Genomic DNA, 25,955 nt, shown 5'->3' with positions numbered 1-25,955 from the left:
TTGTTTGTTCCCCTTTTGGAGAAGCTTCTGCTTTGACCCCATTTGGAAAATGACATTATTGGCGAAGTGCACACTGCTGTTCTCTTGGAAGAGGACAATAAAATGTATCTGCCACCCAGGATGTGGTGCATCGATTGCAGCTTACTGCAGCCATTGCCACCCAGGCTCAAGTGACCCTCTCCCTCAGCCTAGCCTCCAAGAGTAGCTGGAGCCACATATGTGTGCCACCGCACCTGGCTAGCTTTTTAAAAAAAATTTTGTAGTGACAGGTGGTCTCACTATGTTGTCCAGGTTGGTCTTTTTTTTTTTTTTCTCGAGATGGAGTTTTGCTCTGTTACCCAGACTAGAGTGCAGTGGGGCGATCTCAGGTCACTGCAAACTCCACCTCCAAGGTTCAAGAGATTCTCCTGCCTCAGCCTCCTGAGTAGCTAGTACTACAGGCACGCAGCACCACACCGGACTAATTTTTGTATTTTTGGTAGAGACGGGGTTTCACCATGTTGGCCAGGCTGGTCTTGAACTCCTGGCTTCAGGTGGTCTGCCCGCATCAGCCTCCCAAAGTTCTGGGATTATAGGAGTGAACCACTGTGCCTGGCCATAAAGTGCATTTTGATCCACCCGATGAAGCCCACCTCTGCCAGTGTTCTGCTTCCCCCATCATTAGAGCAGCCAGATCCTAACTGTGCATGTCGGCCTTGCCTTCTGCTACGTGTGCACCTTCCCCACATTACACAAATCCTTACCCTAATGTTGTGAAACATGCTGGGCACAGGTTCCTCTCCCTGTTTCACAAATGGGTCTAGAGACTTACATGACCCAGCCAAGGTCACACTGCAAGCCCTGGCGTGGCCTAGAACAGGCTTTCTCAGCCTCAGCACCATTGACATCCAGGGCAGGGCACGTCCTGTTGCCCAGTGCGTTCTCAGATGTTTAGCAGCATCTCTGCTGTCGCCCGCTGGATGCCAATAACATCAACCCCAGCCATGACACCCAACGATGTCTCCAGATGTTGTCAAAAGATTCCTGGTGGCTGAACCAGCCCCACTGAGAAATACGCCTTAGAACGCTGTGGGTTCAGCATGCCACCTTCATCTTTACATTGAAAACACAACTCCTGGCCAGGCGCGGTGGCTCAGCCTGGAATCCCAGCACTTTGGGAGGCTGAGGCAAGCAGATCACTTGAGGCCAGGAGTGGGTGACCAGTCTGGCCAACATGATGAGACCCATGTCTCTACTAAAAATACAAAAATTAGCCAGGAATGGTGGCACACACCTGTCATCCCAGCTGCTAGGGAGACTGAGGCAGGGGAATTGCTTGAACCCAGGAGGCAGAGGTTGCAGTGAGCTGAGATCACGGCACTGCACTCCAGCCTGGGTGACAGAGCATGACTCCATCTCAGAAAGGAAAAAAAAAAAAAAAAACAACTCCTCTCCTCAGTCTTACCCAGGGAGGAAAAAAAAAAAAAAAAGAAAACACAACTCCAAGGACTAACAATTAGTATTTTTCTTCCTTCCCTAACACACAACACAATCTCTTCAAAACAGATGGAACCCATATTCCAATATCTACCTTTGGCATCTTTTCCAAAGTATTTTTAGGGTGACAGCTACGGGCAAATGGGAAAAAAATATTTGGACGCAAGCTCTTTTTTCCACTGGGCTTTGAGAAAATCCCCATCTTGCGTGCTCCCAGTGTATCTCTCACTGATAAGTTCCTCATAAAACCAGGGCCTTCTCCAGGGCCACGCTGACAGAACTCCCACGGACACACCATGATTACGACCCTGCTGCTGTCTGCTTTGGTGGCTGGAGGTAAACCCTGTCACCCAGAGCCACTGGTTTCCCATCCCCTGGTGTGGCTGGGAATGGGATCTTCCTGTCCTCCCCTCTCGCCCCCACCCATCCCCACTGCATTCAGACCTATAATCATAAGAAAACTGGAATGGAGTTTCAAAGAACTGGAGCAAAGAGCAGGATTCTATAACCTCTTGGGATCCTTCTAGAACAAGGGTTTTCTATTTAGGGGTTCAGAATGCAGCAAGTGTAGAGTACATTGTGTGGGTCACTGCTTCCTGGACTCAAGACCCTTTCTCTTTTCATAGCCCTCAGTTGTGGGGTCCCCACTTACCCGCCTTCTGTGACTAGGGTGGTTGGAGGTGAAGAAGCGACGCCCAACAGCTGGCCCTGGCAGGTAAGTCGACCACACTGTACTTCCCCCTGTCCCTGCCCCACTCCCTTTACATCCCCCCTTTGCCCTTCCACCATGGGATCTACTGTGCTGGCAAAGTGAGGACTGATGGGACTCAGAGAGCAGCACAGGCAACTTCACCAATAAGATACATTTCCGGCTGGGCGCAGTGGCTCATGCCCGTTATCCCAGCACTCTGGGAGGCCATGGTGGGCAGATCACCTGTGGTCACAAGTTTGGGACCAGCCTGGCCAACATGGTGAAACCCGCCTCTACTAGTAATACACAGTTAGCCAGGCGTGGCGGCACACACTTGTAATCCCAGCAACTCGGGAGGCTGAGGCAGGAGAATCGCTTGAACTCAGGAGGCAGAGGTGGCAGTGAGCTGAAATTGCACCACCGCACTCCAGCCTGGACAACAAAGCAAGACTCTGTCTCAAAAAAAAAAAAAAAAAAAGATACATTTATGTGGCCTTGGTCAACTGTGGGAGAGGAGGGAGAGGTGCCTCCTCCAGCTGCAATAAGGAGCTGTCCCCTCCCCACTGCCCATAGGCAGCAAATATAGTCTTACTCTATTAACCAATCAGAGTCTTGTTTACAAATGTACCATTAGTCTAGGAACCATTCAAGACTACCTATGCAAATATTCCTTGCTTTAAGGAACCAATCAGTGCTATTTGTGCAGATTCATCTTTAACTACAGGAAAATCAATGTTACCAATGAAAAAATGTTTTCTTAAGTTCATATAATCATAGTGATATCAAGACTAAACTGCCGAGTGGGGCACAGGCACAAATTACTAAGACATGTTAATGGTGGGAATTTTAACAGAACTGTGTAAAGTTTACACTGACACAAACAAATATAGTAAAATCTCATTTATCTGATGTCACTGGGACTGAGTAATTGAAAAGTTGGTTATAAAGAAATTATTTTAAATCATACATATATGTTGTAAACATTTTATCTCACACTATGTTAACAATTTTTTAAGTTCTTAACTGTCTTTTTCATATAAACCATGCCCTATAATATCTCATCTACAAGTTCATTTCTTTAACGCAGAGCAGTGACTTTGAGACGTTCACAAAGCAATCTGAGTTATGAGCCCATCCCGACTTTTACGACTTTTCCCCCTAATCTTTCCATTTTCTCACAGACACTAATTCAGGAGCAATTTTTTAAGAATCATGGTGATTCAGTCTCTTCCAAGCATTTAACTTTGTTTCCATATAAATAACGACTCTCTTTCTGAACCCGTATTTCATTCGTTACATGTTTAATCAAATTTCACTATTGTAAGCATCATTGATATAAACTACTTTAGGAGCAAACCCAGCTGAATCAGGATGAGTTTCCAACTTAAGTAGGAGGAGCAATTAGCAGCCCACTAGCCTTGAGCATTCAGAGTGACCCATGCAGCAGTCACTGTGTCTACAGAGGCCAGCGTCATTCATCTACTCATTGATTAAGAGACTGTCAATGATAGGCCAGGCACGGTGGCTCATACCTGTAATCCCAGCACTTTGGCAGGCCGAAGCAGGTGGATCACCTGAGGTCAGGAGTTTGAGACCAGCCTGGCCAACATGCTAAATCTCTGACTCTACTAAAAATACAAATATTAGCCAGGCATGATGGCGGGCACCTATAGTCCCAGCTATCTGGGAGGCTGAAACACAAGAATCACTTGAACCCTGGAGGCGGAGGTGGCGGTGAGCCAAGATCACACCTCTGCACTCCAGCCTGGGTGATAGAGTGAGACTCCATCAAAAAAAAAAAAAAAACTGTCAATGATAGAATGATGGCAGATATTTCACATTTTTTTTCTTTTTTTCAGACAGACACTTGCTCTGTCACCCAGGCTGGAGTGCAGTGGCACGATCATAGCTCACTGCAGCCTCCAACTCCTAGGCTCCAGCCATCCACTACCTCAGCCTCCCACAGTGCTGGGATTACAGGAACCCACCACTGTGCTCAGCCACAGTAAAGTTTTTTTGAGACAGTGTCACATTCTGTCACCCTGGCTGGAGTACAGTGGGTGGCGAAACATGGCTCACTGTGGCCTCAAACTCCTAGCCTCCCACCTCAGCCTCCCTACCAGCTGAGACCACAGATGCATGCCACCACACCCGGTTAATTTTTTTTTTAGAGATGGGGTCTCACTATGTTGCCCAGGCTGGTCTTGAACTCCTGGGCTCAAGTGATCCTCCTGCCTCAGCCTCCCAAAGTGCTGGGATTACAGGCATGAGCCACTCAACCCAGACTCACAATTTATATACCTGGCTTTGTGTACTTTTGCCAGTTCTTTTGCTTTTCTCACAGTCCCATAGTATTTTTTGCCTGAGAATTTGGAAGAAGGGCCACAGTCCTTCTGCTATAGGACCCCACAGCACCGGGCGCATTTGTGCTGAGAACAAATCATTGCTGCCTACAAAAATACTTCCTCACCCTCTTGCACAAAGGTGTTCCTGCCTTGAGAACCAGTGAATGTTAGTCTGTGAAGAGTCCCTACGCTTTCGGCTTCTGTTTCCCTGGGGAAATTGTTTTACTGAGATAATAGGCAGAGCTAGCTGGGTGGGGACCCCGATGAGGCAAGTAAGACATTCACTCCGGGGCAAAATGTAAGGGGGTAGCACAAAACTTAGCAACCAGCTGGGTGCAGTGGCACACACTTTCAATCCCAGCTATTCAAGAGGATGAGGCAGGAGGATTGCTGGAACCCAAGAGTTTGAGACCAGTATGGGCAACATAGCTAGCCGTCACAAAAAAAAGAAAAAAAAAAACCTCACTGACCAAATTGAATAATAATTTAATGCAATTTTATTTTTTCTGCGGGAGATAGAGTCTAATTCTGTCACCTAGGCTGGAATGCAGTGGCACAATCTCAGCTAACTGCAACCTCCACTTCCTGGGTTCAATTAATTCTCTTGCCTCAGCCTCCCGAATACCTAAGATTACAGGTGCACGCCACCACGCCCGGCTAATTTTTTGTATTTTTAGTAGAGACAGGGTTTCATCATGTTGGACAGGCTGATCTCAAACTCTCGACCCACCTGCCTGAACCTCCCAAAGTGCTGGGATTACAGGTGTGAGTCATCCCACCCACCAGCTATTGTAATTACAGTATTAATCACCCTGAAAGCCCTGCACAGTGGCTTATGTTCCGCATTTCCAGAGAAGGTAACTGGGACTTGGAAAGGTTACAGAATTGCCCAAAGGCACTGAGTTAGCCTGGGGGGAATGAGGATTCAAATTTGGTTCAGTGCATGGTTCTTTTAGCTACACTTTGCTGGCCACAAACAATACCTACTACATGGACTAAATTTCACATCTGTCGGATGGTTTCAACACATTTTTTAATTGGGGGGGTACATTCTTTGAAGTATCTTTTTTCACTTTCTCTAATTTTAAACGTCTTTTTTAAAGCCAATTCATCTAAGACCTCTTAACGTCACACAAACGAGAAATGACAAATGGCTAATTAAAAACAAGAACATTCAGAGAAAAGCAGGCATCTGGCATCTGCCAACAAACAGGTCATCGTTCCCCACAGTTACAGGAAGCCCGATCAGAGCAGTCCATGCCCTACTGTCACCTCCCTCCCCTCTGCTTGGCCGTGGCAGGGAATTGAAAGACAGGGGAGGAGGAATGAAGGAACAGGAAGGGCATGGAACGCTTCATTAGAGACTAAAACAGTGTCAGATGTCACCACCTTAAAGTTCTTTTTTTTTTTTTTTTAAAGCCAGGGTCTCACTCTGTCACCCAGGCTGGAGTACAGTGGCGCCATCCCAGCTCACTGCAACCTCCGCCTCCTGAGTTCAAGCGATTCTCCTCCCTCAGCCTCCCAAGGAGCTGGGATTACAGGCATACACCACCACACCCAGCTAATTTTTGTATTTTTAGTACAGATGAGGGTCTCATCATGTTGGCCAGGTTGGTGTCAAACGCCTGGCCTCAAGTGACCCACCCACCTCGGCCTCCCAAAATGCTGGGATTACAGGTGTGAGCCATGGCGCCCAGCCTCCACCACTTAAAAGTTGTACCCCACACCTGCTAAACTGTCAATCTAAACAGAAACCTTTTTTTTTAATTTTTTTTTTTTTTTTTTTGAGACAGACCCTCACTCCGTCGCCCAGACTGGAGTGCGGTGGTGCCATCTCGGCTCACTGCAACCTCCGCCTCCCGGGTTCAAGTGATTCTCCTGCCTCAGCCCCCTGAGTAGCTGGGATTACAGGCGCGACCCACTGTGCCCTGCCTAGAAACCATTTTCTAACCTGAAAAAATGTATTTAAAAAAACATGAGGAGCCGGGGGGCAGGGGAGTAAGGTCCACTTATGCAGTCTCATGTTCCCATGAGTGGATTTGGTCTTCAGGGGGAAACTAGACAAGCAGGAGACAAGATCACCCGCCCCTGGTGATCTCTTTCATTCTATTCATTTGCTTATTCACTCACTTGTTCAATCAGTCAGCATTTGTTAAAGACCCAGTATGTACCAGGCACTGTTCTAGGCACCTGGCACATAGCAGTGGGGGGAAAAATTCATGAAGCCTTTATTAAAGTGGAGGCGTGGCTAGAACAGTGCCTTAAACACCTGTAATCCCAGTACTTTTGGAGGCTGAGGTGGGCGGATCACCTCAGGTCAGGAGTTCCAGATCAGCCTAGCTAACATGGCGAAACTCGTTTCTACTAAAAATGCAAGGAAATTCGCCAGGTGTGGTGGCAGGCACCTGTAATCACAGCTACTCTGGTGGCTTAAACAGATCACTTGAATCCAGGAGACAGAGGTTGCAGTGAGCTGAGATGGTGCCCCTGCACTCCAAACTGAATGACAAAGCAAGACTCCATCTCAAAAAAATAAAAATAAAATAAAGTAGAGGAGTGAGACAATAAACAACTGAATGAGTAAACTCATAACATGCCAGAAAATGCAAGATGCTATGAGGAAGAGTAACGCAGAGCAAGAGGAAGGAGGCAAGTGTGTCTGTGTGTGAGTATGTACACGAGCGTGCATGTAAGTGTGTGTGCACACTCTTGGGGACAGCATGGTCATAGAATACCTCATGGAGAAGGTAACATTAAGCAAGACCAACAGGAAGTAAAGGAAAGAGCTACACCGATATTTGCAAGAAGATTCCAGGCAGGAGGAAGAGCCAGTGCAAAGGCCCTGAGGCAGAAATGGGTTTGGTGTATTTGCAGAACTGCATGGAAGTCAGGGTGGCTGGAGGAGAGGAGAGTGGGAGCCTATGGAGTCAGAGAGGCCACAGAGGGCCTAGTAGGTCATCAGACAGATTCAGGTTTTATAAGCTGTAAAGGGGGAGCCACTGGAGGGCCTGAGCAGAGAAGAGAAGTCATCTGACTTCCATTCAGAAAGAATCATTCACGCTACTGTGTTGAGAAAATGTGGGCAGGGGCGGGGAGAAGAGATGGGAGACTAGAGTGATCATTGAGAAGAGAGGATGACTGGGACATGCAGTTGAGGTAGTGACCGAGGGGTAGCAACCACTCCACATATTCCCAAGCTAGAGCTGATGGGATTTGCTGAGGGACTTGAATGAGGGATAACAGGGAAAGACAGGAGCCAAGGATGACACCAAGGTTTGCAGCCAGAGCAGCAGTGGAGTTGCCATTGACTGTGACAGAGGACCCAGGGGAAAGACCACGTTTGGGATAAGTCAGGAGTTTTGTTTTCGACATACTAAACCGGAGGGAGCTAAGGAAAGAGCTCCCAAGGAGGGGAAGATCCCAACCAATCCAGTTGCAGAAAGATGTTCAGAACAGGGTTTTTTGTTTTTGTTTTTGACATGAAGTCTCACTCTTTTCACCCAGGCTGCAGTGCAATAGCACGATCTCGACTCACTGCAACCTCTGCCTCCCGGGTTCAAGTGATTCTCCTGCCTCAGCCTCCTGAGTAGCTGGGATTAGACACGTGCCATCACATCTGGATAATATTTGTATTTTTCGTAAAGACAGGCAGGATTTCACCATATTGGCCAGGCTGTTCTCAAACTCCTGACCTCAGGTCAATTCACCAACCTCTACCTCCCAAAGTGTTAGAATCACAGGCATAAGGCAGCACTCCAGGCAGAATACTTATTTTTTAATAGTCTATATGTTTTTTATTTTTCTATCCCAGATTTTTTGCGTTAATTTTGTTGTTGCTTTTTGTTGGGGAGGCAGAGCAGATACAGGCCCTTGCTATGTCACCCAGGCTGAGCACAGAGCAATTACAGCTCCCTGCAACCTAGACTTTCTGAGATCAAACAATCCTCTCACCTCAGCCTCCTGAGTAGCTGAGACTACAGGTGTGCACCACCACTCCCAGTTAATTTTTATTTTATTTTAAAAATTTTTGGGTAGAGTCAAGTTCTCGCTATGGTGCCCAGACTGCTTCACAAACTCCTGGGCTCAAGCAATACTCCCACCTCAGCCTTCTGAGTAGCTGGGACTACAGGCATGCACCACCGCACCCAGCGGCTAATTTTGGGCTTTTTTTTGTAGCTACAGTGTATTAGGCCTTCCTCACACTGCTAAGAAAGACATACCTGAGACTGGGTAATTTATAAAGGAAAGAGGTTTAATTGACTCCCAGCTCAGCATGGCTGGGGAGGCCTCAAAAAACTTACAATCACGGCAGAAGGGGAAGGAAACACATCCTTGTTCACACAGCGGCAGCAGGGAGAAATGCCGAGCAAAAGTCGGGGAAAGCCCCGTATAAAACCATCAGATCGTGTGAGAACTCACTATCATGAAAACAGCATGAGGGTAACCACACTCACGATTCAATTACCTCCCACCAGGTCCCTCCCACGACACGTGGGGATTATGCTACAATTCAAGATGAGATTTGGGTAGGGACACAGTCAAACCTTATCAGATGGGGTTTCACCATGTTGCCCAGGCTGGTCTCAAACTCCTGGGCTCAAGTGATCCTCCTTCCTTGGCCTCCCAAAGTGTTGGGATTACAGGCATGAGCCACCATGCCTAGCCTGATTCGTTTTAATATAGATTGCATTAACATGTTTTTTATAATGACGTGTGAGGTTTTGGGGGCCCCCTTAAGTTGTGCACCTGAGGTGAGTGCCTCACTCCCCCTTACCCTAGTCTCAGCCGTGTTCTTGGAAAACTGGAGTGCAGGGAGGCCCTGCTTTTTCAGCCACAGCCACAGAGCGCCTGTGTTTCTCCACAGGTCTCCCTGCTATACATCTCCAATGGCAATTGGTACCACATCTGCGGAGGGACCCTGATAGCCAACAACTGGGTCCTGACTGCTGCCCACTGCATCAGGTAACTGCCATTCCCTGGGCACTTGGCCTGCTCACCAGCCGGTGCTCATTTCTGAGCTGGGGGCTTAAGACCTGAATCACACTACATAAAGCAGCCTTGCAAATAACCACTAGCCTGGCTGAGACACAAGCTGTAGTCAATCAATGGTTCAGTGTGTTGGCCCATCAATGTCAGTACATGGCATAGATGGGATGTCCTGTGCCAGGTACTGAGGGAGGATGAGGAGAAAGGGAAGGCCTAATCTCTGCCCTCTTGGGGAAACTACATGTGGCCTCTGGATCTGGAATTGGGTTCCCTTGAACAACTTGACTTCTCAAAGCTTCAATACCATCACCTGCAGAAAACAATGGAGTAACAGAATTTAGTGTGAATTCAATGAGTTGATTTACTAAAGGGCCTGGCACTTAGTAAGTGCCCAGTGAAAGCTAATTCTCAATTATAGACTAATTATAAAGGCCCATGAGGTTCTGCAACATTGTTCACTTTTCCTCTTCGTTTTCTGTGACATCTGCTCATCACAGCTGGAACTCACCAGAGCTTCTCCTGGGTCGTTGTCACTCCCTTCCAGGAGTAATCCCTTCTCCCATCTAATTTATAATAAGCTCTAGGAGGTGATGGGGAAACTAATAGAGACTTACAGTCAGGAGTCCTGGCTTCTGGTTCTGGTTTCTCACTAACGGTTGGCACTCTGGGCCAGGTTACTCCTCTCTGGGCCTCGGTTTCCCCATCTGAAAATGAAAGGTGGGAAAAAATATCTTTGAGAGCAAATGACTCCTGTTTTCTCTGTGTTCATCTCATTCCCTCTATAATCCTACAGAGTCTGTGTTATTACAACATTGATTTTATATTATAGTTTAAAGTTAGTATACTGACAATTATTATATGATCCTAGTTCTTATGTTATATACTTTAGGCTCTATTATAACTAACTGATTGTCCCAGAGAAGGAAAGATCCCCAAGCCCAAGCCCCACCTAGTGGCTCACGCAGCAGCCAGTTACTTGGGTCTATCCCAATATTATCCAAAGCCAGGCCTCTGGAGGTGACCCTCTCCCTGGACCCCCTTTCTCCCAGCGACTCCAGGACCTACGGCGTGGCGCTGGGACGGCACAACCTCTACGTTGCGGAGTCCGGCTCACTGGCCGTCAGTGTCTCTAAGATTGTGGTGCATGAGAAATGGAACTCCAGCGATGTCTCCAATGGGTTCGTTTCTATCTGGGTGCACTTGGGGGTGAGGTTGTCAGGGAACAGATGGGGGTCTCACAGAGGAAAGGGTCTCAACTCCACCACATGCCCTCTGCTTCTTCTATAGACAGGGAGAAGGAGTTCTGGCCTCTTAGATGTGGAACGAGCTCCAAAGATGTCTGGGGTGGGGATGTGACCTGGGGAGGGAGAAGCAAAGACTGCCAGAGTGACCAGGTTTGCTGCCAGTCAAGCCTGCAGGGACCCTGTCCGCTGAGCGTGTATCTACTTCATGCCAAGTCCTGGGGACACAGAGACAGTGCTGTCGATCCTGTGACTGTCCCTGGAGTAGGACACAATCTCTCCTGCCTTGCTCCTTTCAACAAGACCCTCTGCATTTTCAAACATGCCCTGGGACCCTGCCACTCAGAGCAAGCTGGGGTAACGTACAGGGAATGATGACAAGGTCTCAGAGCCCTCCAAAGCCCCACAGCGCAGGAAAAGTCAACCCTGTCCTCATGCTCTGCCTCTGCACTGACCCAGGTACGACATTGCCCTGGTCAAACTGGCTGACCCTGTCTCCCTCACGGACAAGATCCAGCTGGCCTGCCTCCCTCCTCCCTGCGCCACTCTACCCAACAACCCCTGCTACGTCACAGGCTGGGGAAATCTGCAGAGTAAGTGGGAGCCAGGAGCCCCCAGGCCTGGGAGGGAAGGGAGGTGATGTCACCCCTGCCTGGCCAGAGCCTCTCACCTGTCATCCCAGGGTGTGTGGCTGCCTGGGAGAGACGGGATGGCATAGGCTGATGCCTGCCTGGGTTCAAATGTCAGCTCTCCCACTTCATGACTGTGACACCCTGGGCACATTACTAGGTCTCTCCATGTAGCACTTTTATCATATGTAAAATGCAAATAATTGGCTGGGCTCCATGGCTCACGCCTGTAATCCCAGCACTTTGGGAGGCCTGACGGGCGGATCACTTGAGGTCAGGAGACCAGCCTGACCGACATGGAGAAACCAGGTCTGTACTAAAAATATTTTAAAAATAGCAGGGTGTGGTGGTGTGCACCTGTAGTCCCAGGTACTCAGGAGGCTGAGGCAAGAGAATCGCTTGAACCCGGGAGGTGGAGATTGCAGTGAGCCAAGATTTCGCTACTGCATTCCAGCCTGGGGGACAGAGCAAGACTGTGTCTCAAAAAAAGGGGAGGGCATAATAATAGCAGCTACATCACAGAGTTGGCAAGAGGATTCAAGGAGATAATCTATAGGAAGCCTGGCATGTGGGAGGTGCTGTGTGTTAGTTGTTGTCACTGTCCCTATGATGGAAAGAAAGTTACAGAGACCATGTGACATCTTCTGTGTGGCCCATAGAGTTCAGAACAGCATTTTCCTCTGTGACCTGAGGCCCCTGGAGCCCTCATCGGACCCTCCGTGCCCCATAGCAAAAGCTGTCGCCTGTGCCATTCGGTCTTGCTGCTCAGAACCTGGCTGAGGGCGGGTCTCCTTTGACATAGACTCCAGGGGTTAGAGATCCAATGACTGTAGCCACCAAGAGGAACAGAGTTCCCACCCTTCACTTGTGAAATCACCAGAGGTTTGGAAGATTCTAGGAAGGGAAGAATAATGACCTTATGACCATAATGACATTATGAGTGATAATGACATTATGACATTTCTCCCTAATGACATAAACACATAAGTATAATGACATGTTTTTCCAGGGGTACATTCACATATGTACCATGGAATAAATCCCCATTGCCCTCTTGACTGCCTTATCTGTAAATACAAGTACACATGAAATCCTGCGGAGAGCAGTGGTGGAAGAGGCATTTCATGCTTATTAAGATAGAAGCACAACCGCCTGTTTGTTTCCCCAGACAACCCTGAGGCAGATGCAGTTCATCTGAGACAGTGGGAGTGGGGAGGCATCCAAATGCTTGGCATTTAGGCCCAGCTCTGCCGGTCATGGTGAAACCTTGGGCAAGTCACTTCCGAACCTCAGTTTCCTCATCTGTAAAATGGAAACACTGTTGGTGAAGACCAAAAAAGGGGAAAGGTGAAAATGCGTCCTACATTGCAAAATGTTATACAAGTGTTAATTACTTATTAGTGGTCTTAAGCCAGACCCTTAACTTCTTTTTTATTTATTTATTTATTTATTTTTTGAGACAGGGTCTTGCTCTATTGACCTGGCTGGAGTGCAGTGGTGCAATCTCGGCTGACTGCAACCTCTGCCTCCCAAGCTCAAGCGATTCTCCTGCCTCAGCCTCCCAAGTAGCTGGAATTATAGCCAGATGCCACCACACCAGGCTAATTTTTATATTTTAGTAGATACAGGATTTCATCATGTTGATCAGGCTGGTCTCAAACTCTTGACCTCAAGGGATCCATCCACCTTGGCCTCCCTAAGTGCTGGGATTAGAGGGTGAGCCGCTGCGCCTGGAGGACACTTAACTTCCCTAGGCTTCAATCAATAGTGAAGAATTATGTTAAGCTCATCCTTGCCACTCATAGCTGTGGTAACAGTAATGCAGGTGATGGTGGCTGTGTCATTGGGGGCCATTATGAAAGCCCTCTCGTCACCACACCAGCATATTTTTCCGAAGGAGGGGGCTCTAACTGCCAGGAGGCTCACTTTCCTATTTCAGATAAGTGAAGAAAGCCATGGAGTTAGCTCACCATAAAAAGGGATTGTTATAAGGATTTAAAAGTTTCAATCCAAGGGCTGAGATATAGCCAGGCATCAGGAACAGGCTAGAATCAGGGACTGGAAGCCTGTAAGTAACTCAGGAAACCCTCCCTTGTAATTTCTTTTCTTTGTGAGTCTACTTCATTCTCCACATAAAACAAAACGTCAGTCATTGCCAAAAGCTTCCCAGATTTACATCCTCTGAAACTGGAATCTCTTAGACCCCATCTCAGGATCCCAGGGGAGGGAGCTCACTGGCTTAGCTTGAGTCAGGTGTTCACTGCTGAACCAATCAACGGTGAGGACACAGTGTAGACAAACATAGCTGTTCGCATATTGCAATGGATGGAAGACTGTAACAGGGGAAACCCAGTAGGGGTCAACCACTTCCTTTTTCTCAGGAGTCCTTGCATCCCTAATGCTTTCTTTCTGATCTCATTCAGCCAACGGGCCTGCTTCTGATGTCCTGCAGCAGGGTCGGTTGTTGGTTGTGGACTATGACACCTGCTCCAGCCCTGACTGGTGGGGCAGCATCGTGAAACCCTGTATGATCTGTGCTGGGGGTGATGGCGTGACCTCCAGCTGCTACGTGAGTACCAAAATCAGGGGCCTCGCTCAGTGACAAAATGTGGCTGGGGATAAGGCTATAGAAGTCCACCCCTCCATAGGTCCATCCTCCCTCCTCCTGGCAGAAGTACTCTCTAGAAATATGTTCCAGATATATCAGAACCCAATCTTTGTCCAGGCACTGTGGCTCTTGCCTGGACCCTATCACTTTGGGAGGCCAAGGCGGCCAGAACACTTGAGGTCAGCAGTTCGAGACCAGCCTGGCCAACATGGTGAAACTACTAAAAATACAAAAATTAGCCAGGCGTGGTGGCGGGCACCTGTAGTCACAGCTACTCAGGAGGCTGAGGCAGGAGAATCACTTGAACCCATGAGGCAGAGGTTGCAATGAACTGAAGTCACACCACTGTAATCCAGTCTGGGTGACAGAGTGAAACTCAAAAAAAAACCAAAAACTTGATCTTAGATCTTGTTTGTTCTTGTTTTGAGATTCTCCTTGTAGTGTCCACCCCTCTCACTGCTGGGAAGTCCTTCCTGGGTCTCATCAAGGTCTCTCGTGACTGTCATTCCGTATCCTTTCCTCTATGCTGGAAGGGAACCAAAGGAAAGTATTCCCTGGCTTAGGGCCTTTCTAGGATGACTTCTGGGTTTTCTGTTGAATTACGCTCATCAACGGCCCAGCGTATCCCCTTCAGGTAGCTGCCACGGAAGCCTTCCCGGAGACAGTGTCTTAACCACCACGAACTGCTCTGTGTTGGACTTAGCAGTGAAGTGGGGATGGAATAGGAAGGAGATCCACATGCCCTTCACATCACACTATGCCCTAAACACTCTGCCCACACATACCACCCCACCCGCGGGAAGACGGAGCCAGTGGGGAAGAGCCTGAACTCTGGGATGTGGCCTCAGCTGCTTTACAAACTGCCTGTGCAACCTTGGGCAAGTCCCAAGCTCTCAATACTCCAGTTTCTTCTCTCCAGTGGCCTGGGGAGACTGTGAATATTTACCTCGTAGGATTTTGTGGGGATTAATGAGATAAGGCATAGAACATGCTTAGCTCAGCTCTGGCCACACAGGAAGAATAAGTGTTGGCTCTTGTTGGAATTATGGTACCATCTTGGGCTATGACCACAAGAGCCGGCTTCAGAGGACAGTGACCGACAGCAGAACAATAGAAATGCATTGAGAACAATGGTTCCAATGGGCAGCCCCTTCCTCTCCCTTTACCCTTCTATAACTCTGGCCTTCCTCAGGGAGACTCCGGCGGGCCGCTGAACTGTCAAGCAGCTGACGGCCGGTGGGAGGTGCATGGCATCGTCAGCTTTGGGTCTAGCCTCGGCTGCAACTACTACCAAAAGCCGTCTGTCTTCACGCGGGTCTGCAAATACATCGACTGGATCAAGTCGGTAAGAAAGGGACCAGCCTAAGCCCCAGGGCACTTACCTGCCCACCTGGCCTAGGGAGTGCCATGCCCACCTGGTGACTGAGAGCCCCTCCTTCCTCTTCAGAGCTAGATGGGAACCCCTTGGAGGAGGCTGCAGACCTTGGCAACTGCTGGGTCCCCCATGGGACCCCAAAATTTCTGTGTGGGTAAAGCTGAGTGAAAAGGAACATAGAGGGTGGCCTTGTCCAAAGACGTTGGACACTCGTCAGGCATATTAAGAGTGAGTTCCGCCGGACGCGGTGGCTCATGCCTGTAATCCCAGCATTTTCGGAGGCCGAGGCGGGCAGATTGTGAAGTCAGAAGTTCAAGACCAGCCTGGCCAACATGGCAAAACCCCATCTCTACTAAAATAAATACAAAAAAATTAGCCAGGCGTGGTAGCGCACTCCTGTAAACCTACCTACTCAGGAGGCTGGGGCAGGAGACTCCCTTGAACCTGGGAGATGGAGGTTGCAGTGAGCCGAGATTGCACCATTGCACTCCAACCTAGACAAGAAGAGTGAAACTCCAAGTAAAAAAAAAAAAAAAGAGTGAGTTCCATAGAAATGGTGATTTTATTTTTGCGTATCTGTGTGTGGCCCAGACTCCACCATCCAGTGCTGTAAACGGGTATATTTATCTGCAAAGCCCAAAACCTGATACTCTGAGACCCCCATAGCATTAATTATTGGAAATTAGTCCCCCTCAGGGGTCTTCCAGCTATTCTGTAGGGTGACCAACCATCCCGGTTTGTACAGGACTGAGAGGTTTTCCAGGACACAGGACTTCCTGTTTTACTCTGGGACCATCCCAGGCAAATAAAACCGAGTTGGTCCCCCTGTCTTATCAATGTAAACTCAGAGCTGTCTCCTTTCAGCTTCCACAATAACTCAATTTGTTTTTAACAATGAACACACATTTGTTTATAACAATAAGCATTAACTTTATGTATTAAAAATAATTGGCCAGGTGCCATGGCTCATGCCTGTAATCGCAGCACTTTGGGAGGCCATAGAGGGAGGATTGCTTGAGCCCAGGAGTTCAAGACCAGCCTGGGCAACATAGCGAGACTCTGTCTTTACAAAAGAAAATTTTTAAATGACTCAGGCATGGTGGTGCGTGCCTGTAGTCTCAGCTACTTGGGAGGCTTGGGTGGAAGAGTCACTTGGGACCAGGAGGCCAATGCTATATTGAGCCAAGGTCGCACCAATGCACTTAAGCCTGGGCAACATAGCAAGACTCTGTCTCCGAAAATAAGGATAATAATAATTGGCATAAATATTAAGGAGCAGCCATGGATACACGCAGCAGTAGGTGAAAGCAGCCAGAACAGGAAACCCCATCACCAGAAAGGGGCGCCTGGTGGCTCACACCTGTAATCCCAGCAGTTTGAGAGGCCAAGATGGGCAGATCACCAGAGGTCAGGAGTTCAAGACCAGCCTAGCCAACATGGGGAAACCCCATCTCTACTAAAAATATAAAAATAAGCTGGGTGTGGTGATACATGCTTGTAATCCCAGCTACTCAGGAGGCTGAGGCAGGGGAATCACTTGAACCTGGGAGGTGGAGGTTGCAGTAACCCAAGTTTGTGCCACTGCACTCCAGCCTGGGCAACAGAGCAAGACTCCATCTCAAAAAAAGAAAAACCACAAAAAAAAAGAAAAGGGTGCCAGCAGAGGGCAGAGGAGCCACCATGCCTGTTACTGGATGCTGGGAGGGAAGAGTCGGACACTCTGTGCTGATGAAGGACCACCTCAGTTTGCTCTTCTGTAAAATGGGACTTGAACTAGACAAGGACTCCTCCACTATTTATGCGCTACAGCAAATGGGAGTTATGGTATTTGTGGCAGAGCCCCCAAAGAAGGGGAAAGCTGGCATCTGACTTCACTAACTTTAATTTGCAGAGAAGTGTTCATTAAACTGACACTTATAAAACCAAATATGAAGCTGCAGCCATGAGCACGTGGTCATAGGAGGAAACTAAACTGTCAAAATAAGCCGGTGGCTGCTTCCAAGTGTTCCCACTGATTCTTGCCAGCTCCTTGTTCATTTGTCTGTCTGCTGGCATCTTTTTGCCAACAAGTGGTCACAGGCAGAGATTCCAAAAATGTTTCTTGGAGAAAAATGGAAAATCAAAAAGGAAGTAGCCATTAATCATTAATTGGTGCTTTTTTATCTATAAATTGGGAAAAACCCATCTGAGTCCACCTCTGGAGGCCCCACCCACACGTCAAAGGAGCCTGGCCTGAGACTGACTGGACGAAAGGCTGCTTAGGGGCCTCTCCCAGCCAAATCCTAAGACCCTTTTCCAGCCCCAGCTGCTATGGGAGTCACCATGCAGCTGGTCCTGGCAGCACCTTGGGAACCTGAAGCAGGAGCAATTGTCCCAATTTTTTTGTCCCAGCGTCAGCTGTTCCCAGCCACAGACACAAGCACAACAGAGCAAGCCAGATCCCAAAGCATGGCCAGATGGCAGCAGGGATCCACAGGGCAGCGTGCCTCGCGAGGCAACTGGGCAGATTCCCTGTGTTCATGGGAGAGCAGTCAGGGCAGGCACAGATGCCCGGTAATGGGTTTCAGAAGGGAGAGGCTCAAGCAACCAGCTGTCCTTGGGTGGGGGCTGCCCCTGGCAGTGGTGGAGGCGCTCATGACAACTCGCAGTGGCCCCAACCCAGGGATACAGTGTGTGCAGCCTGGAGTCACGAACCACTAGAGCCCTGGGGTTGCCTGAGTTCACCTGCCTGGATAAACCCATACAGGTGACAAGCCAAGGTCAGGAAGTACAAGCAAAAGATAAGAGCAGAGAAGGAGAAGAGACAAGTGGCCCGGGGCATTCATCCTTTCAACAAATGTCCATTGAATGACAGTCACACGTGAAACTTCAGCGATCCTTAGCTTTTATTCTTTTACCAGAAGCTAATACATACTCTGTGTAAAAATATTAAAAGAATATGAGTGTATCAAGTAAAAAAGTAGAAGTCCCCCCTCATTTTACATCTCCAATTCCACTCTCCAGAGGTAATCGTTGTTTTTGGTTTTGTTTTTTGAGATAGAGTCTCGCTCTGTCACCAGGCTAAAGTGCAGTGACTTCATCTCGGCTCACTGCAACCTCTGCCTCCCGGGTTCAAGCGATTCTTCTGCCTCAGCCTCCTGAGTAGCTGGGACTACAGGCACACACCACCACGCCCAACTAATTTTTGTATTTGTAGTAGAGATGGGGTTTCACCATGTTGGCCAGGCTGGTCTCAAACTCCTGACCTCAGATGATCAGCCCGCCTTGGCCTCCAAAAGTGCTGGGATGACAGGCATGAGCCACTGCTCCTGGACAAGTTGTCATTGTTAACACCTTGGTGTGTAGTCTCAACTTTATGTGCATATACAGCTATATATTTACATAGATAGACACTGTCTTCTAAGCAAAAACTAGGATCTGAGTCTTCATACTGTTCTGCAGCTGTTTTTCATTTAACACCTTATCACATTTTACATGTCAGTACATACATGTCATTCTTTGGAACAACTAAATAGCATTCCATAGTATGAGTATAATGAATGAAGCTTTCATATTTCCCATTTTTCACTCTTACATTATGCAGTGAACATCCTTGAACATAATTCTTGCACACTGGTCTGAGTATTTGTGCTGTAGCAGCTGGATCTCCTGCTGTTTAAGCACTAGATCATGAAGTTGGCATATCAAAATGTTTATAGGCCGGGCGCGGTGGTTCACGCCTGTAATTCAAGCACTTTGGGAAGCTGAGGCGGGTGGATCACTTGAGGTCAGCAGTTTGAGAGCAGCCTGGCCAACATGGTGAAACCTCATCTCTACTAAAAATGCAAAAAATTAGCCAGGCAGGGTAGTGCATGCCTAAAATCTCAGCTACTCAGGAGGCTGACGTAGGAGAATCACTTGAACCTGCATGGCAGAGGTTGCAGTGAGCCCAGATCGCCCCACTGCACTCCAGCCTGGGGAACACAGTGAGATTCTCTCAAAAAAAAAAAAAAAACGTTTAACAGACACTGATCAACAGCCTCTGGAAACAGTTATGGCACCAACCACATTGCATAACTGCCTTGCAAACAGCAGTTTTGATTTGAGAAACAAATGAAATCTAAAAATATGCCATCTACACATTCGGAATACAAGTTTTAGGGGTTCAAAGGCCCCCTACCCTGAAGCCCACACAGGACTCCTGGTAAGACCCCCTTTACAGGAAGACCCTAACAGGTCAATGAAAAGCTGTGATTGCATCTTTGTTTTCAAAACGTCATCAGAACTCCTCAGGCAGGAGCTAGTGCAGTGTGGGCTGCCTGTGACTCACTTGAGGAGCTTATCCCAGGAGGACAGAGACAGGAAACTGCCACGCACAGCTCTGCGGTTAGGTGAACCTGACGATTTTCTTGTGTGTCCTGCAGGTGATTGCAAATAATTAACCAAAAGAAGTCACCGGGACGGTTTCAGATTTGTAAAAGTCCCAGAAGGAAATTAATATTATAATAAAATGACAACTATGCAAATCACATCTTGATGAGAGATTTATTAGCAATCCATCCTAACATCCAGGGCCCTAAAAACCAGAAATAGGCTGGGCACAGAGGCACAACCCTGTAATCCCAGCACTTAGCACTTTGGGAGGCCAAGGCAGGCAGATCGCTCTAGTCCAGGAATTCAAGACCAGCCTGAGTAACATGGCATAACCCAGTCTCTACTAAAAATACAAAAAGTAAATGGGCGAGGTGGTACGCACCTGTAGTCCCAGCTACTCAGGAGGCTGAGGTGGGAGGATCGCTTGAGCCCTGGAGGTAGAGACTGCAGTGAGCCAAGATCTCGTCATCGCACTCTAGCATGGGCGACAGAGTGAGACCCTGTCTCTAAAAAAAAAAAAAAAAAAAAAAGAATTTTGCATCTGCATCTCCCTGCCTGACTGAGACCTCAAGGACCCAGCCCACTTTAGAACCTGACACATGACATTATTGTCAAACAACATATAAATGGAGCACTAAGCTCCAGGGAGGGAAGTGGGCTGTAGCGGCTTCCTGCACTCTGCCTCCTCTGCCTCTCTCTCCTCCCGTAGTTCAAGACCAGCCGGGGAAACATAGGGAGACTCTCTCTTTACAAAAAAAAAAAAAAATGTTTAATGACTCAGGCATGGTGGTGTGTGCCTGTAGTCTCAGCTACTTGGGAGGCTTGGGTGGAAGGGTCACTTGGGCCTGGGAGGCCAATGCTATATTGAGCCACGGTCGCACCAATGCACTTAAGCCTGGGTCTGACATAGCAAGACCCTGTCTCCGAAAATAATGATAATAACAACTGGCATCAGTATTAAGGAGCAGCCATGGATACATGCAGCAGTAGGTGAAAGCAGCCAGAACAGGAAACCCTGTCACAAGAAAGGGGTGGCTGGTGGCTCACACCTGTAATCCCAGCAGTTTGGGAGGCGAATATGGGTGGATCACCAGAGGTCAGGAGTTTCAGACCAGACTGACCAACATGGGGAAACCCCATCTCTACTAAAAATATACAACTAAGCTGGGTGTGGTGATACATGCTTCTAATCCCAGCTACTCAGGAGGCTGAGGCAGGGGAATCACTTGAACCTGGGAGGTGGAGGTTGCAGTAACCCGAGTTCACGCCACTGCACTCCAGCCTGGGCAACAGAGCGAGACTCCATCTCAAAGAAAAACCACAAAAAAAGAAAAGGGTATCGGGAGACGGCAGAGGAGCCACCATGCCTGTTACTGAATGCTGGGTGGGAAGAGTCGGACACTCTGTGCCAATGAAAGACCACCTCAGTTTGCTCTTCTGTAAAATGGGATTTGAACTAGACCAGGACTCCTCCACTATTTAGGCGCTACAGCAAATGGGAGTTATGGTATTTGTGGCAGAGCCCCCAAAGAAGGGGAAAGCTGGCATCTGACTTCACTAATTTTAATTTGCAGAGAAGTGTTCATTAAACTGACACTTATAAAACCAAATATGAAGCTGCAGCCATGAGCACATGGTCACAGGAGGAAACTAAACTGTCAAAATAAGCAGGTGGCTGCTTCCAAGTGTTCCCACTGATTCTTGCCAGCTCCTTGTTCATTTGTCTGTCTGCTGGCATCTTTTTGCCAACAGGTGGTCACAGGCAGAGATTCCAGAAACGTTTGTTGGAGAAAAATGGAAAATCAAAAAGGAAGTAGCCATTAATCATTAATTGGTGCTTTTTTATCTATAAATTGGGGAAAACCCATCTGAGTCCACCTTTGGAGGCGCTACCCACACGTCAGAGGAGCCTGACCTGAGACTGACTGGACGAAAGGCTGCTTAGGGACCTTACCCAGCCAAATCCTAAGACCCTTTTCCAGCCCCAGCTGCTGTGGGAGTCACCATGCAGCTGGTCCTGGGAGCACCTAGGGAACCTGAAGCAGGGGCAGGGGCAATTGTCCCAATTTTTTTGCCCCAGCGACAGCTGTTCCCAGCCACAGACACAAGCACAACAGAGCAGGCCAGATCCCAAAGCATGGCCAGATAGCAGCAGGGATCCACGGGGCATCACATCTCGTGAGGCAGCTGGGCAGAGTCCCGGTGTTCATGGGAGAGCAGTCGAGACAGGGACAGATGCCTGGTAACGGGTTTCAGAAGGGGGAGAGTCAAGCAACCAGCTGTCCTTGGGTGGGGGCTGCCCGTGGCAGCAGCGGAGGGACTCGTGAAATCTTGCAGTGGCCCCAACCCAGGGACACACAGTGTGCAGCCTGGATTCACGAACCACTAGAGCCCTGGGGGTGCCTGAGAGCACCTGCCTGGATAAACCCAGACAGGTGACAAGCCAGGGTCAGGAAGTACAAGCAAAAGAGCAGAGAGGCAGAGAAGACAAGTGGCCTGGCGCTTTCATCCTTTCAACAAATGTCCATTGAATGACAGTCACACATGAACTTCAGCAATCCTTAGCTTTTATTCTTTTTCCAGAAGGTAATACATACTCTGTGTAAAAATATTAAAAGAATAGAAGAGTGTATCAAGTAAAATGCATCAAGATATCCCCCCTCGTTTTACATCTCCAATTCCACTCTCCAGAGGTAATCATTGTTTTTGTTTTTGCTTTCAAACGGAGTTTCGCTCTGTTGCCCAGGCTGGAGTACAGTGGATTGATAGCTCACTGCAACCTCTGCCTCCGAGGTTCAAGCAATTCTCCTGTCTCAGCCTCCTAACTAGCTGGGATTACAGGCATGCACCAACATGCCCAGGTAATTTTTGTATTTTTAGTAGAGATGGGGTTTCAACGTGTTGGCCAGGCTGGTCTCAAACTCCTGACCTCAGGTGATCTGCCCATCTCGGCCTCCCAATGTGCTGGGATTACAAGCGTGAGCCACCGCACCCTGCCAATCATTGTTAAAAGCTTGGTGTGTGATCTTCTCAACTTTATGTGCATATGTCTCTATATATATAAAGAGAGAGAGACACTGTCTTCTGAGCAAAAATAGGATCTGAGTCTTCATACTGTTCTGCAGCTGTTTTTCACATAACACCTTATCACATTTTATATGTCAGTACGTACATGTCATTCTTTGGAACAGCTAAATAGTATTCCATAGTTTGAGTATAACGAATGAAGCTTTCATGTTTCCTATTTTTCACTCTTACATTGTGCAGTGAACATCCTTGAACATAATTCTTGCACACTGGTCTGAGTATTTGTGCTGTAGCAGCTGGATCTTCTGCCATTTGCAGCACTGGATCATGAAGTTGGCGTATCAAAATGTTTAACAGGCCAGGTGTGGTGGTTCACGCCTGTAATCCAAGCACTTTGGGAAGCTGAGGCAGGTAGATAACTTGAGGTCAGCAGTTTGAGACCAGCCTGGCCAACATGGTGAAAACTCATCTCCACTAAAAATGCAAAACTTTAGATGCGCATGGTAGTGCATGACTATAATCTCGGCTACCCGGGAGGCTGACCCATGAGAATCACTTGAACCTGTGTGGCAGAGGTTGCAGTGGGCCCAGATCGCCCCACTGCACTCCAGCCTGGGGAACACAGTGAGACTGTCTCAAAAAAAAAAAAAAAAAAAAAAAGTTTAACAGACACTGATCAACAGCCTCTGGAAACAGTTACAGCACCAACCATATTGCATAACTGCCTTGCAAACAGCAGTTTTGATTTGAGAAACAAATGAAATCTAAAAATATGCCATCTACACATTTGGAATACAAGTTTTAGGGGTTCAAAGGCCCCCAACCCTGAAGCCCACACAGGACTCCTGGTAAGACCCCCTTTACAGGAAGACCCTAACAGGTCAATGAAAAGCTGTGATTGCATCTTTGTTTTCAAAACGTCATCAGAACTCCTCAGGCAGGAGCTAGTGCAGTGTGGGCTGCCTGTGACTCACTTGAGGAGCTTATCCCAGGAGGACAGAGACAGGAAACTGCCACGCACAGCTCTGCGGTTAGGTGAACCTGACGATTTTCTTGTGTGTCCTGCAGGTGATTGCAAATAACTAACCAAAAGAAGTCCCCGGGACTCTTTCATACTTGGAAACGTCCCAGAAGGAAATTAATATTATAATAAAGTGACAACTATGCAAATCACATCTTGATGAGAGATTTATTAGCAATCCATCCGAACATCCAGGGCCCTAAAAACCATGAGTAGGCTGGGCACAGTGGCACAGCCCTGTAATCCCAGCACTTAGCACTTTGGGAGGCCAAGGCAGGCAGATAGCTCCAGTCTAGGAATTCAAGACCAGCCTGAATAACATGGCATAACCGTCTCTACTAAAAATACACAAAGTAAATGGGCGAGGTGGTACACACCTGTAGTCCCAGCTACTTAGGAGGCTGAGGTGGGAGGATCGCTTGAGCCCTGGAGGTAGAGACTGCAATGAGCCAAGATCGCATTATCGCACTCTAGCCTGGGCGACAGTGTGACCCTGTCTCAAAAAAAAAAGGAAAAGAATTTTGCATCTGCGTCTCCCTGCCCCACTGAGACCTCAAGGACCCAGCCCACTTTACAACCTGACACATGACATTATTGTCAAACAACATATTAATGGAGCACTAAGCTCCAGGGAGGGAAGTGGGCTGTAGCAGCTTCCTGCACTCTGCCTCCTCTGCCTCTCTTTCCTCCCCTCCCAGCAGAGAAGGCTGGATTTCTGTGCAGGCGCTGCCCCACCGGATCCAGAGGTTCTGGGTGAAACCTCATGGCCACGACCAAGGCTGGAGCCAGTGCTCCAGGCCTGGCCAATCAACACATTGCATCCCCTTCCCCCACCACAACGATTGGCTCAGGGATGGGCATATGACCTGAGGCAGGTCCAATCAGAGAGCTTGCATGACTTGTTCCTCTTCCTGTTTGTAGCTAGGCACCCCAGGCCAGAAAGCCTGTGGGACTGACCCAAGGTCACACAGCAAATTCACAGCAGGTGTTTGTTCAGTGTTCTCATATAGGACAAACTTTATTTTTATATTAAAACAAACAAAGATACAGAACAGAATGATGAATTCACATGAACCTTTAAGATAAAATATGGGACTTAAGAAATAGTTGCTTGCTGTAGTGACTGATGCAGACCATAAATGATTCCAAACTGTTACAGGGAGTACGGGATGGAGTTGGGACTGGAACCCACGTCTTCTGACATCCAGTCCCACGGGATTCTGCCCCCGCACCCCCACCCAATCTTCCTCACCTTTGCACGATCCTAGGGAGATTACAGAATTCTTTCCCACCCATTTTCTTACCCATGCAACTATCCTGCAATCCAGGCCTGGATGGTTATCTAGGAAACTAAGGCCCAGAAGATAAGTGGCTTGCCCAGACCACCACACTCAAAACTGATGGATCAAAGACTTGAACTCAGCTGGGCATGGTGGCTCACGCCTGTAATCCCAGCACTTTCAGAGGCCAAGGCCGGTGAACACGAGGTCAGCAGTTCAAGACCAGCCTGGCCAATGTGGTGATGGATCAAAGATTTGAACTCGACTGGGCACAGTGGCTCACGCCTATAATCTCAACACTTTGGGAGGCTGAGGCGGGTGAACACGAGGTCAGGAATTCAAGACCAGCCTGGCCAATATGGTGAAACCCCGTCTCTAATAAAATACACGGATAAGCTGGGCGTGGTGGCCGGTGCCTGCAGTCCCAGCTACTCGGGAAGCTGAGGCAGAAGAATCGCTTGAACCCGGAAGTCACAGGTTGCAGGTGAGCCGAGATCGCACCACTATACTCCAGCCTACGTGACAGAGCAAGACTCCGTCTCAAGAAAAAAAAAAAAAAAAAAAAAAAAAACACTTGAACTCAAGTCTCTCTTTTTTTTTTTCAGATGGAGTTTTGCTCTGTCGCCCACGCTGGAGTGCAGTGGTGCGATCTTGGCTCACTACAAGCTCCGCCTCCTGGGTTCATGCAATTCTCCTACCTCAGCTTCTCAAGTAGCTGGGACGATATGTGCCCGCCACCACGCCCAGCTAATTTTTTTGTATTTTTAGTAGAGATGAAGTTTCAACATGTTAGCCAGGATGGTCTCGATCTGCTGACCTCCTGATCCGCCCGCCTCAGCCTCCCAAAGTGCTGCGATTACAGGCTTGAGCCTCCGCGCCCGGCCTTGAACTCAAGTCTTAAGAGTTGAAATCTGCCCAAGCAC

General features: G+C 48.2%; 1 protein-coding gene across 2 annotated transcripts; it reads left to right on the top strand.

Moving 5' to 3' along the window:
• The first annotated feature begins 1,656 nt into the window (after nucleotides 1-1,656).
• Nucleotides 1,657-23,906, top strand: LOC100426744 (chymotrypsin-like elastase family member 2A). 2 transcript variants are annotated; one of them, XM_028842932.2, is made up of 8 exons: nucleotides 1,657-1,812; nucleotides 2,103-2,191; nucleotides 9,377-9,474; nucleotides 10,548-10,676; nucleotides 11,199-11,332; nucleotides 13,792-13,937; nucleotides 15,169-15,321; nucleotides 19,755-19,861. In XM_028842932.2, exons 1-8 carry the CDS (start codon nucleotides 1,773-1,775, stop codon nucleotides 19,770-19,772), a joined length of 807 nt encoding a protein of 268 aa, XP_028698765.2. In that variant the 5' UTR covers nucleotides 1,657-1,772; the 3' UTR covers nucleotides 19,773-19,861. The 2 variants fall into 2 exon arrangements, with proteins under 2 accessions (XP_028698765.2, XP_077829687.1); XM_077973561.1 differs by lacking the exon at nucleotides 19,755-19,861 and adding an exon at nucleotides 23,800-23,906 and having other exon boundaries at nucleotides 1,658-1,812.
• Nucleotides 23,907-25,955: the final 2,049 nt, after the last annotated feature.

Source organism: Macaca mulatta, chromosome 1 (genome assembly GCF_049350105.2).
Source record: "Macaca mulatta isolate MMU2019108-1 chromosome 1, T2T-MMU8v2.0, whole genome shotgun sequence".
NCBI lineage: Eukaryota > Metazoa > Chordata > Mammalia > Primates > Cercopithecidae > Macaca > Macaca mulatta.
This window is presented reverse-complemented; position numbering and strand designations above follow the sequence as displayed.

What these genes read in the sequence shown, in the direction of transcription:
- LOC100426744 (XM_077973561.1), top strand. Translation starts at nt 1,773, where the DNA reads ATGATTACGACCCTGCTGCTGTCTGCTTTGGTGGCTGGAG. An exon ending in GTCTGCTTTGGTGGCTGGAG is followed by an intron (nt 1,813 to 2,102) that starts GTAAACCCTGTC and finishes CTCTTTTCATAG; the next exon opens with CCCTCAGTTGTGGGGTCCCC. An exon ending in GCGTGACCTCCAGCTGCTAC is followed by an intron (nt 13,938 to 15,168) that starts GTGAGTACCAAA and finishes GGCCTTCCTCAG; the next exon opens with GGAGACTCCGGCGGGCCGCT.